The sequence below is a fragment of the Olea europaea genome, unplaced genomic scaffold (genome assembly GCF_002742605.1).
Source record: "Olea europaea var. sylvestris unplaced genomic scaffold, O_europaea_v1 scaffold599, whole genome shotgun sequence".
Taxonomy (NCBI): Eukaryota; Viridiplantae; Streptophyta; class Magnoliopsida; order Lamiales; family Oleaceae; genus Olea; species Olea europaea.
In genome coordinates, this window is record NW_019264334.1 from 119348 (window position 1) to 133546 (window position 14199).

Below are 14199 nucleotides of genomic sequence, written 5' to 3' on the forward strand. Positions count from 1 at the left end.
TTCTCGGAATAATTCCATGGGTTCAACACCGCTGTAAAGATCACATTCCCTTGCAAGATCAACGGCCGGAAACGGTTCTCCATTTGCTTTGCATAGCAGACACTGTAGTAGTTCTGAGTCTGTGGGTTGATATCTGGAACCAACAGGATGTACTTCTGCCATGTACTTACTTGATTGAAGAAATTTAGGATTCTATGAAAAAGAAGAGAGAGAGAGAGAGAGAGATCGGGGATTTGAATCAATGTTGTTATCCATGCATATAAAAGATTCGGACGTTACTTTTGTACTAGGAGTTCGATTAGGAGGTCAAATATTAATCGAGAAGTTTCCTTATGAAAGAGCCAAGTTAGAAAAAGGAAAAGATGTCAAATTTATCGGAAACACAATTTGGTAAGTATTCAATCAAAATCTATCGAAAAGTTATTTTTGAGGCAGCTGATTGGGTAATTTTGTGTCGAATTATAATCGCCCGTTTTTGACTTGTTTTCAAAGTTTTTATTTTCTTGATTTGTTAATCTAGCTATTTCCTAACAAATTGACGAACTCAATCCAATTATCAAAATATTTATCTCAACTCCTAAACTTTAATGTCAATAGTTTTTTCAATTCCTATTAGGTTCGTCCTTTCAATTACTTCGTTAAAATATGGACATGATTCATTTTCGAGATCCGATTTCTAACATTTTCTTAGCTATTCACCATGTATGGATATTCTCATCATAATTAGGCCTGGGCGCAGTTTGGTTTGTGTTGGTTTCGACTCCAAGCCAAAACAATACCAAATTAGTCGGTTTGGGTGAATTTCAACCCAAACCAACCCAATCTAACTCTTAAACCGAACTAAACCAAACCAAATCGGTTTGGTTTGGTTATTCGGTTTGGACTTTTAGTTCAAATTGATTTTGAAAAGAAAAAATGATTTCCCAAGTTTTTGTCCAATTTTGGCCCAATTAGATTACATGACTTAAAATAACTAAATAAATTTATATTACAAGAATTATTGACTAACAAAAAAAATTAGGTTACTAGAGACAAATCAATAAAAAACTTAAAAATTTTGTTGCCTCTTCATATATTATATACCCTAACTGCATGAGTAGAGAAGAAAGATTAAGTATAATATAATGAGCTTGCGAAAGAAAATTTTTAGTACTATTACTTATCGGCAATACCATAGATTGAAGGGAATCGTAATATAGTTATGAGATTAGAGCGTATTTTAATTTTTATTTTCCTTTAACAAAAAAAAAGGTAAACATGTAAGTAGATTGGGTTGATTCGGTTAACCAGCGATTTGAGACTTCAAACCACAACCGAACCAAAGCACACCATGGTTTTATTTAAACGAAAACCAAACCAAACCAATTACCTGTGTCAAACTGACCCAAACCGACCCAAGTCGGGTTTGATCGGTTTTTCGATTTTTTTGCTCAGGCCTAATCATAATTAGAGATTTAGATGAATGATGGAGTTGAATTCTCCTCCAACAATTACGTGAGCGAAACACTGATATTCGCCTGCAAATAGACCAAGCAAGCTAACTCGAGGGCATTCCATCTCAGCTTGTAAAAGAGGTTATTGAATCTCCTAGCCATGCAAGAATGCAACAGTTGTCGCCCCCCGAGGCATAGCCTAGTGGTGCAAAGGACAGGAGTAAAGTTATCTCACGTCTTGCTGGTAGCTGTAATGTGGGGGTTCGATTCCTGAAACATGAAATTTGACTCTTTGTAGACGCAGTGTACAGACAGTTATGTTCCTTGGCCTGTTGGGGCACATCCCGCGATTTACCTCACTCACAAAACTCTAGGGGCGGAGCGATGGGGGCCCTTAAGGTTGGGGTTCAACCTTTTTTTTTTTTTTTTTTTTTAAAGAATGCAACAGTTGTCAATGCTGCATTCTGTAGCAATTGTCATTTCAACGGTTACCTGAAATTTCAAATTTGAATTTTAGAATTTTTTTCCAAGAATTTTTGCATGATTATTTTCTATGAGAAGGTAGTATAAACGTCTTCAATTTTTCACACAACTTTTGCTCTCTTCACATATTCTCTAAAATTTTTCACTTAACTTTTATTAATTAGTTCATTTCTTGTACGAATATTGTATAGGAAATATTATTTCATGTACAATTTTAACTCCAATTACAGATTGGATTGTGCTATGGGAACATTGGGGGTGCCATATGGACACCCGTCACCCCCTATTAGAGAGGTGCCCGGGCTCCACTGACACCCCTCCAATAGGGGGGTGTCGGGTGTCCATTATAGACACCTTTATGGCACCCCCAATGTACAAGAAGATAATTCTTATAGATTTATGTAGTTGTTTTCAAGTCCTTTACAAGAAGAATAATCCTTACAGATTTTTGTGGTTGTTTTCAAGCCCGAATAAAGGAGATGAGTTTTTATGACCTTATAATTCTTTTATTAAATTCTTCTGGCAAAATAAAATATTTTTATGCTCACATTTCTTTACATATTATGTGGCAAAATTATAACAAATTCTTAAGACTTATTACACTTTTCAGGGGATGAAAATGCAATTTTTTAGTCTACAAATTATAAAATAAAAATGAGGCGAGGTGCGAGTCAGCTCAGCTCATCCCACCAAAAGATGAGTTGATGGAGCGAGATTTGGAAAATGAGCTAGCTAGTGTTCAGCTCACCCCCATTTGCGAGCACGAGCTAGCTCACTAGGTGGTTGATGCAAGTGCGATGGTGGGAGAGCCAAATTCCACCGTTATTCTTAACAATATATGATCCTTTGAATTTTACGTTATTTTTTTTTATCAAGTAATTATTTGTGAAATTGTTAACAACTTCAGTGGATAAGAAAATAACTTTAACGATTAATTTAATTTTTTTTTTCAACAACCTCAATGACATTTTGTGAAATTTATAGTGTTACGCACCTATCTGAAACACTCCGAAAAGTCTAACACCGCGTCGTACGAGGTGTGCGACACCCATTCGAAGTGGAGCCACCATCTGCTAACACTTCGGAAGTCTACCACTCCGAAGTGGAGCCACCATCTACTAACACAAAGTGAGACACAGACAATCTACTGAACTGGACGAGGCGCCCTCGCCCCTGAAGCCGAAGCGCATTCTAAGCCGAATTTCTCTGCTAGAGAATCTGCCGCCAATTTCAGAAAGATATCTATGTCAAGATCCTTTCTGCCCCAAGATTCAATTGATTTGACGTCTCCACGAGTCTAGTTGATGTGACGTATCGACTTTATATCAATTCAACTCGAAAGAAGTAATTACCCGTCCACTCTATAGACGCGGTCGATTGATGCCTATGAGCAGACGTCTTACACCGTCAGATGCGTACACGTGTCTAACATCCAACGATTCTCCTCATCTATAAATACTAAGGGTTTGACAAGAGACAAAGGTAATGAAACTCTTACAACATAGCTTTCCATAACAAGCAAATATATATTCTCCTTCCCTTTATTTAGCACAACCTTGGTATTATTCCGGCCACCTGAGGTTAACTTGACCGTCGGAGTATATGCGGCCGCCACCACCACCTCCGTTGGTTCTGGCTGTGTGCATCTGACCGTGCGTTGACTGTGCGCAGGGAGGGATACGTGAAGTAGCTATCGGTTGGTCACGTGGAGGGTCCAATTTGCGAGGTCAACACATAGTAATTCTTTATCGTAAAAAAAGTAGGTATACTTTTTTAAACTTAGCCAACATGATATAAGAATTATTATTCTTATGTTTATTTATCTTTTCTCTATATCGGAACGATAATGCTAAATATTCTATTTTTTGTCTGTCTTACAAAATCCTGGCCCTTTGTTTTTTCCCTAATTATTTGCTGTGGGATTTTGATTGATATAGTATCTCTCTCTCTCTCGCATAGAGGCAATGGGTTTTTGATGTTAAATGGCACGGGCTCCATGTATTAAAGATCAAGGGTCGAGGCATGCGCCACCTCGGCCCTAGATTGGAGCCCGGGACTGTAGCATTTCTCTTATTTTATGTAAGATTTTGGTACTTGAAGAGGAAATTGAGAAATTGTACTTTATTTTTTTATTAGGAAATTTCCTTGAAATAAGGCCAAGTGGTTCATCATTAATCATTAATATACAAGTGTTTTCAATTATCTGTTAAAATAAAGCGACCAAAAGGATAAATCGATGTGAATCGTCTTTCATTTACCGTGGATAGTTTCTAAAATCCTCCCCAAGACTAGACACCTCACATCTAAATAGATTAATGAACTGTAATTGGGAAAAATATCAGAAAAAATAAATTAATATTCTATGTCAAATATTGAAAGATTATAATATATATAACAGAACTCAACAAATATTTTATGTCAATTATAAAATATATTAGAATATTTAATATACATAATCAAGTTCTAAAATCTATAGAAACTTGAGATAACAAGGAAAGCTGTGACGTGAATTATCCATTCATGCACTCACAATCCCCTATAAATAAATGATTATCTAATGGAGTTACCCATTGCATATACTCTATACAACTCTCAAAGCATTCAAGTTACACTAACTCAAATTAAGTTCCCTTTACATTCTGTAGTATGGATAGCCAAAGCAGCCGGATGATCTGTGGCGCCAATGATCCCGCCGGTGGTCATGCAGGCGAATACACCCAGGCAAAGATTAAGCGCTCTGATTTCCCTTCAGATTTTGTCTTTGGTTCTGGAACATCTGCTTATCAGTTAATGTTCGCAAACAAAATGCTAAACATCATCATGCTCATGCACTTGGGGTGGATTCATTTAAACGTCATAAAGACATACAAGGGCGGACCCAGACGTTTAGTGTTGTAGGGTGAAAATTTTAAATATAATTTTTTGATAAATCAAATAATATTAATGAAAATAAGTTAATATGTATTTTGATACTTTAAAAACGTCGCATAATTACATCATTATCAATATTATTAAATAAATTTTGCTATTTGTATAGTTTTGTTTACCATTTCATTGACAAATGCCGAGCTAACAATGAGTAAATTAAATTGAATATAGAAAGTAAATAAATTGAAATAGAATTCAAATTTAATCCAGGAAATAAATGAAATTCAAATTTAAAGCAAATGTAATTCGAAAGTAATTCAAATTACATTTAATCCATAACGACCCTATCATTTTTTTATGTCATATTTCATGTAAAACTTCCAAATGAAACGATATAAATTATATTGAAAAATTTATCGTGCAAAAATAATAAACGCTACTGAAATAATTGAATTTTTTAAAAGAAAAAACGAGTTAGACGTCTTTTTTTGAGACTACGTTTGATTTATATTTAACTATTTTTTATACCCATTTGCACCATTTGATATGATAATTATGTAGTTTTCGAAACGAGCTTCTACATGATAGAGATGATTTTTGGATTCGGATAGCACGTGATCGTAAATGAATTTTTAAAGTTAGGATATTATCGAAATTCTCAAAAATACTAGATTCAAATAGCCTACTTTGACATGTCGTAATTTTTGTTATAGTTGACTACTTTGCATGCCATTAATAAGTAAAAAACTAGGCTATAAGCATTTCGAAATGGTATTAAGAATGCAGTATTTTGATTTCATTTGACATCCCGTAACGAGTGTATCAAAGTATATTTTAAAAAGATAAAAAAACAAAAAAAAAAAAAAGAAAAAGAAAAAAAGGGGCAAATTTTTGTGGGGTCATTTGACCCCACATGACCCCATGTGGGTCTGCCCCTGAAGACATATTAATATTTTTTTCAATTTGATATCGTTTAAAGCACGATATTTAGACCTCGTTTGAGCCCCGTTTTGGGGGGAAAATGTATTTTGAAATAATGTTTTACCTTCACTCGAAAAGAGAAAAGAAAAAATGCATGCTAATTTTGATTGGTTTCGTTTCTGTACCACATTACAGGTTGAAGGTGCTTGGGCCACAGGTGATAAAGGCTTGAGCAACTGGGATGTCTTCACACTTAGAACACATGGTATTTATACATACATCTATACCCACATAGATATGCTCATACACACATATATTACATGTACGTTTATTTGTGCCTGTTACATGTCAATTGCTGAGCATGTTTATTGGAGTGGCAGGTAAAATCAATAATGGAAGTAAGGGATGTGTTGCTATTGATGAATATAATCTGTGGAAGGTAATTCATTAGTTTTATTGTTATAGCACAAATTTGTGCAAAATTTGTAGACAACTGAGATATAATAATACGTAGTGTCTTAGTGGAACAATTTCTACTCATTTTTCATTATGTTGCAGGAGGATGTAGCTTTGTTAAAGAAAGTCGGATTTGATTCTTATAGATTTTCAATTGCATGGACTAAAATACTACCAGGTATATAAATATATATGAGAACATGAAGAGTAGGAATTAATTTGTGCATTATTTTGTCAAAAACAAAAATCTGATGAAGTTTTATTTAATTTTGTTTTTCTTATTGGTATTTTAGGAGGAAGATTATCCACTGGCATAAATAGAGAAGGAATTAAGTACTATAATGATCTTATAGACTTGCTCCTGGTTGAAGGTTAATTAGACTCCAATGCAATAATTTCTTTATTTTCTTTTTAATAAAATTGTTGTTTGTTTCTTTTTAAAAAAGATAAAAATTATGAATTTTGGATTCTTAAATTTACTTTTGTGTAGGCATTGAGCCTTGTGTAACTATCTTTCACTGGGATATTCCACAATGTTTGGAAGACGAGTATGGTGGATTTCTAAGTCCTCGAATAGTGTAAGTAATTGAATCTTGCATAACAAAGCACATTTTCTTTGAGTATTTGCAAAAGCATATTTTAATAAAAACAATTCAAAGGAAGTGAAGTCAAGCTCCTGCACAAAAAAACTATTTAAAAAAAAACACGGTAAACCATATAGATATATGTTATTTTTTGATGAACAGGAAAGATTACTGTGAGTTTGCGGAGCTTTGCTTTTGGGAATTTGGTGATCGGGTGAAACATTGGGTCACATTGAATGAGCCATGGTCCTATACTGTTCAAGGATATGTAAGCGGCACTTTTCCACGTGCTCGGGGTGGAACTTCAGTGGAGCCTGTAACAGCTATCTCTCGTCATAGATATGGGCAAGGAGCTCTATCTATTCCTGTCGATGGAAATCCAGGCACAGAACCATATATTGTGGCACATCATATGATCCTTTCTCACGCAGCTGCAGTTGATATTTACAGACACAGATATCAGGTAACATTTGCGACACATAGATTAACATCATGCAAGAAACTTTATATGCAATTCTGAGTTTTCGTAATGTATATTTTATGCAAAAACTTAAGTGCAGGCACACCAAGGAGGCAAGATAGGAATAACAAATCTCTCAGAGTGGTTTGAGCCACTTACTGACACCACAGCAGATATTGAGGCTGCTTCAAGGGCCCTCAATTTTATGTTGGGATGGTAAGTAGCTATACCTAGTTTGTTCACATTTTAATGAAGTCATGGGCTTGGCCTATTTTCTAGCTTATTTTATTGTTTGGGATATAAATAATTTATTTGTGTTTGCACTTTAATTATCTAGGGTAATCAGGTCTTTATTAGGTTAGGTTTTTCTTTCCTAGATTTCCTGTTTAAGCTCAAATTATTGTTTTTCATGTTGCTGTTTTTGAATACTGGGTAAAAGTCATGGAGTTTTTTTCCAAGTTGATCAATCCCTTTAGATATTCTACAAGAATCAACGATATTGATTTTTTCTCTTTGTTCTGAAGAACAACTTTTACATGTTTATACTTTCTGCTTTCACTGTATGATTTCTTCAGAGGAAATTTATAGCCAAATTTATAGTTTGGATTTAAATACATTCTTCTCGAGTAATTTGCTTTTGGCAATAACGTATTATATAAGCAATATCTCATTTTTGAGAAATGTAATTAATTGTGTAGAATTTTAGCCGTGTCATAAAATAACTTAATCAAAATTTTGTGGTCTTTCAGGTTTGTCGCACCTATAGTAACAGGTGATTATCCACCAGTTATGACGGAAAATGTAGGCATACGGCTTCCCTCATTTAAGCCAGATCAAGTTGAGTTGGTGAAAGGATCCTATGACTTTCTAGGCATAAATTATTACACGGCTAGTTATGCTAGCGTTGCACCTCGGACACCTGGTGCTAATGTAAGTTACACAACCGATCAGGAAGTCAAAGTATCAGGTAACTATACAGAACATCTTCATGTATAGTTATAAATTAATCTTACCACATAGTACTCACTGCCTCAGTGGTTCGTAGGTGATCGTAATGGGATGCCTATTGGTCCACAGGTATACCTTTTAACTTTGGCTTTACATTAGAAGGGAAAGAAAAACATACTAAATAATTTTAATGATTTCACTATAATATATTTTCATATGAGATGGAGCAATTTAAGCAATTTATGGTGGTGGATTACTTTGTCATAGTTGTCAAAACGGATTAAATTACTATAGTTTTACTTCTAATGCTTATAGAATATTATCATTTTTGTTAATGTCAGGCTGGTTCGATATGGCTGCACATTGTTCCAGTTGGGATTTACAGGCTGTTGATTCATATAAAGAAAACATATAATAATCCTACCATTTATATTACTGAGAATGGTAAATATGGCGTTTTTTATTAGTCTTTTTTGATAGTAAGATAAGAGTCTTTTTTATCCAATTTATTGGATGTCTTAACTTGTGTAGGAGTGGATGAAGTAAACAATACAGCCCTAACAGTTTCAGAAGCTCGTTTTGATGATACGAGGATTAAATATCACCAAGACCATCTCTTTTATGTTAAGCAAGCAATGGAGTAAGTCATCATTCATATAATTATGATCTTATAGCAATTTGTAACTTACGAAATAATTTGACTATCTTGTAAAAAAAAAAAAAAAAAAAAAAAATTCTATGTTCATGATTCTTCTTTTCCAGCGAAGGCGTAGATGTGAAGGCTTACTATATATGGGCAATGTTCGACAATTTTGAATGGATCTCAGGGTACAGTGTTAGATTTGACATTTTTTATGTAGATTTTGTGAATGGAAGGTTCACAAGAATCCCGAAAACCTCTGCGATATGGTTTATGAATTTCTTAGACAAGAAGCCTAATTTGTTGAAGATTCAAGCAGAAGAAAATGAAGGAGAACATACTTCTGTGAAAAGGCTACGAAGCTGCTAAATTTGTCTTCTCGATCGTATTTCATTTGACTTGCTATGTTCAATAATTCATGCATGCAAGTGTTTTCATTCAATTTCGGCTTAGAAAGCCAAGTTGTAACTTTCTAAGCATTATATTCAATAAATGATATTCTCGTGTTAATTGTTCTGTCAAATGAAGATTTCTGCATGTATCGCTCCATAGGAACTACTGAAAGCTTTTCTTAGGAATACCAATTAATTCTGAACTTTAACTAAATCCTCAACTTCATTTACTAATGTGCAAAATTGTAGAATTTAACTTTAAGTTTTTTTTTAATTAAAATTCCCAAAAATATAATTACGATCCTTTTAGCAGTTATTAAGAGTAATGTGAGTTGGTAAGACAATTGTGTCAATTTGTTATAAACTCAAAAATAGAATTCGCGAAGCATATCTTCCCTTTAGTAAATAGAATTCGAGAAGCATATATTCATATAAACTTAAATCGTACTCAACATATAATCTTGATTATTTAGCTGAATCTAATTATTAAGTGCAACCATTAATTAATCTGATAAAAGCATAAGGTTGAATTCAATTCTTTAAAAATAAAAAAAATAAAAAAAATAAAATAGGACATGTTCTTGGTGATTAAGCTGTACACACTGATGAATACCACCTTGAGCAACGTATTTGTTGAATGAATCATCAGCCATTTGTGAGATTTTAATTTTAAAAGTAGGAATATCAATTAAATGTAGTCCTGAGATTTTCATATTCAGAGTACTTTTACTTGCTTGAAAGATAAAATTCTTACCAGCCAACACGAAGCCCCATTTACAAATTTTGTAATAATTGCTTGATTGCAATGAGATTGCAAGCCGCCTTCAAGCATTAGTTCACTAACTAGATATTATCCCCTTTCCGATAAAAGAGAGAATGTAAAAAGTACTGTTCACCTTGAGGCAAAGGATTCACACAGAACTGATTTAGTACTGTAGATAAATCAGTTTCAGCTTTCATTGTTGAAAATTTTGTTGTTGTCTGGCATGTGTACAATTTTATTGGATTTATTAGTTTTATGTAAGTGGGTTACTGTAGCTTATAAAAGGGTATTTTGTGGCGGCATAAAATGTCATTCACATTATTAATGAGAGTATTTAATGATTTCGTGGAAGATGAATGCTTTTGTGGAAGAATGGCTGAGAAAAACATTTATTAGCCTTCATTGTTGACTTTTATATTCTTTGTGCTAGAAGAAAATATTTATTCAGCCTTCATTGTTGAAAATTTTGTTGTTGTCTGACATGTGTACTATTTTATTGGATGTATTTGGTTTTTGAAAGTCGGTTACTATAAAGACAAAAAATGGTTTCTTGTGGAGGCTAAAAATGTTATTTACATTGTTGAATTTAATCAGCCTTCATTGTTGACTTTATAAGGTGTTATTTGTCTGTCTAAGCAAAAATATCAGTATGATTTTATCACATAAACTATCCATAAATTGAAAGAAAACTTTCAAAATGACAAACTGATTTCATTACAGAGAACTGAGTTTCGTGATATTTTTCTCTCAAACGAAAGGAAGACATTGTTTTTTTTTTTTTTTTTTTGACAAAACCCGTAAATTATTTGTAAAATAAATACTCTTTCTGTGGACAATCCTTCAAATTGGAAAAAGAAGTGAAAAAACTTCTGTATCGACGGAGGAAAGGGACTTCAAGCGGGAGATTGAGGAGTTGAAGGCTAAGGTGAAGTTTCTGGAACTTGTTTTTCCATTTTGGTCTTCCCTTCAAATTTGTCCATTATTGAGTTTTATAAAAATAATCTTTAACCTTTTGTTGCTAAATCTATTTGTTGAGTTTGTTTTTATTTTTGAAAATTAGTATTTACTTCTTACTTCTTTTAACATTTGATAAATTGTAATGGTTACTCATAGATCAGTTATATTTGTTTCATGATTTTGAAAAGCAGGGAAGTGATGAATTTTTGCTAAATTTGTGAGTGATGTTTTATGGATTAAAGACTTGTTCAAATTATTATTCAAGATTTATTATTTTCTTTTTGTGGTGCATTAATAAATAGTTTTTTGTAATAATGATTTGATGGAATTATAAAATAGCTCAAAATGAACGAAAGGAAAAGAAATAACATATAATGAAGAATGATATGGTTAACTATTTTTTTAGACATTGAAATTTACAACGACAAATTGAATAACATTATCAAATGTTTTTACTTTATAGACATATTATCTATTATAGAAGTGAATGGATAAAAATTAGAAAAAGTAGAGAAAGAAAAAAGCATTAAATGCAGTTTGTCAAAATGAAAATATTGGCTTGGGAAATGAGTATTGTGTTAATCATGTATCTATACTATTGTGGATTAACGAAGAAATTTGTGCGTATGATTTTTGATATAATATAGGAATAATGACAATTTTGAAAAGTTATTATATTTAAACTATATATTTTTGCAAGGTGAACCATCTGAAATTTCAAATTTTTTATTTGTTTAGTTTTTTTCTGTCTTTCGTTTTAACTATAACTGCAACTAAACTATTTAATAGTCTAGCATGAGTTCAACCATCTAAAAAAGTTAAAATTTAGTTTATTTTTAACTTATTTTTTTCCTTGTTCATTTGTATAGTTAAATACTTTTTTTTTACCATTAATTGTTGTTTACTGTCCTCTTTGTCGATACTTAAAGCATATTTATGTTTCTCATTAATAATTAAATTTTATATTATTGATGTTTATATAATTTTTACATTATTAAGAAGTTAAATGAATTTAATATATCTTTAACAGTTTGTTGTAACTAATTTTTGACTTGTATATATTTTGGTTTTTTTGTATGAATGGTTTAACACATTTGCTAATAATATTTATGGATTATTTTAGATTGTATTGCATTGGAGTTGAAATATTTAGTAGTTCTTTATGCTATCGTGATGGATATTTTGGAAATGTCTATTCATGAAGATCATGTTATTGTTAACTTTGATGCTGCGTCTGAAAGTGGGAATGAGTTACACAGAGCCTTCAATCGCCAACAACGAGTTCAAAGAGGGAGAGAAAGGCGAATAAGATTTAGAAATAATTATAGTGATTATCATAAAAGAAGAAATGATCCTATGTTATCGAAAAATAATTATTTTGTTGTTACTCAGCTACATGAATCCATAATGCATCAAAATTCTAATGCTTCAACTTCAAATAAAAAATCACATAATATTTTTTATTCTGAATTTGAAATATCTTTCAAAGGATTGAACATTCCATCTACTGCACATGTATTGCCAACATCCAATTATTGTAAATATTGTAATGCACGTAAATTTTATAGAGAAAGTAAAATGCTTTGTTGTTCAGATGGAAAAGTTAAACTTTTTATATGTGATTCACCAGTTCAACTGTATAATTTATTTACTTCTAAAGAACTACATTATATGGAATTCAAAAAAATTGTAAGGGGATATAATAATCATTTTGCTTTCACTTCATTTGGTGTAAAATACGATAAAGAACTTTTTAAAATGTATAAAGGTATTTACACATTCAAATTTGAAGGACAAGTGCATCATTATATAAATGAACTTATGCCGAAAAATAATACATCTTCTTATATGCAATTATATTTTTACGATATAGAAAACGAAGTTGAAAATCGTATGAAAATTTCATCAAATTTTGTTGAATCTACTTTAGTTTATTTAATCGAAATTTTAAAAACAAATCCGTACAGTAAATTCTTTAGATCTTTAAGTAATATGATTAACTTGCATAATCATCAAATACAAATACGATATGATCCAGGACTTGATCAAAGAGTTTTCAATACTCCTACAGCATCTCAAGTAGCTGCTATATGGGTAGAAGATGATGCAAATGCTAATGTCCGTGCTCGTGATATCACTATATATGGTCATTCTGATGATTCACACAAAGTTCATTACTATTATGGGTGTTATGATCCATTTCAGTATTCGTTACTTTTTCCATATGGGGAATCTGGTTGGCATGAAGGCATTGAGAGATGTAGAAATATGAATTTTCAGCCTGATCGTATGTCAACATTGGATGTTTTTTCTAACACAACTACTTCTGCAGCTGAAATTATCGAAAAAGAGAATGAAGGTTTGTAAATATATCCTTTGCTAGAATTTTTTATGTTTTATGTTATCTTACGTTATCAAGAAATATTGAATTTAGTTTCCCTTTGGGTTTTGTAGTGCTCAATGAAGAGAAAAAACGTACTAAGGTATCTTGTCTAGAATATTATTCATATAAATTACAGATTAGGTCTTCTGGTAAGTCTGTGTTACTTCACGCCAGTAGATTATTTCAACTATATGTTGTAGATATGTAAGTTAAAATAGAAACTACTAGATTAAATTATTTTCGTAATAACCAAAAACAAATTCGTGCTGAACTTTACCAAGATATTGTAGATAGTGTTCAAAATGGGGAAACAAGAGGATGCGAAGTTGGAAGAAAAATTGTTTTACCACAATCATTTACATGTGAGCCTCGTGATATGCTAAGAAGCTATAAGGATGAAATGGCTCTTGTGCAACGTTATGGAAAATCGGATATGTTTTTAACTATAACACGTAATCCGAATTGGCTAGAGATTAAGTAAGAACTAAAAAAAATGATGAAGTTCAAAATCGACCAGATTTAATTGTACGTATATTTAGAGCAAAATTAGAAGAATTGAAACATGATTTATACAAAGCAAATATTTTAGGCCATGTTATTGCATTTATATACATGATTGAATTTCAAAAAAGAGGCATTCCTCATGCACATATGTTGTTAATATTTAACTCTGAAAATAAAATTACTTGTGTTGAAGAAGTTGATAGGATAGTGTCATGTGAAATTCCTAATAAAAACAAATACCCTCATCTTTATTCTATTATTGTTAGACATAATATGCATAGTCCTTGTGAAAATTTAAATCTGAAAAATGTATGCATGGAGCAAATAAAAGTTGTAAATATAAATACCCTAGAGATTTTTGTAATATTACTGTGTTTGGTCAAAATTCATATCTATTGTATAAGCTT

General features: G+C 32.0%; 1 protein-coding gene across 1 annotated transcript; it reads left to right on the forward strand.

The window, feature by feature from the left end:
- The first annotated feature begins 2181 nt into the window (after nt 1-2181).
- LOC111389504 (beta-glucosidase-like) lies at nt 2182-9162 on the forward strand. Its single transcript, XM_023014426.1, has 16 exons — nt 2182-2369; nt 3466-3541; nt 3588-3679; nt 4562-4805; nt 5901-5970; nt 6086-6144; nt 6264-6339; nt 6455-6532; nt 6652-6739; nt 6908-7208; nt 7306-7421; nt 7955-8135; nt 8226-8282; nt 8495-8597; nt 8685-8793; nt 8916-9162. Exons 1-16 carry the CDS (start codon nt 2182-2184, stop codon nt 9160-9162), a joined length of 2085 nt encoding a protein of 694 aa, XP_022870194.1.
- Nucleotides 9163-14199: the final 5037 nt, after the last annotated feature.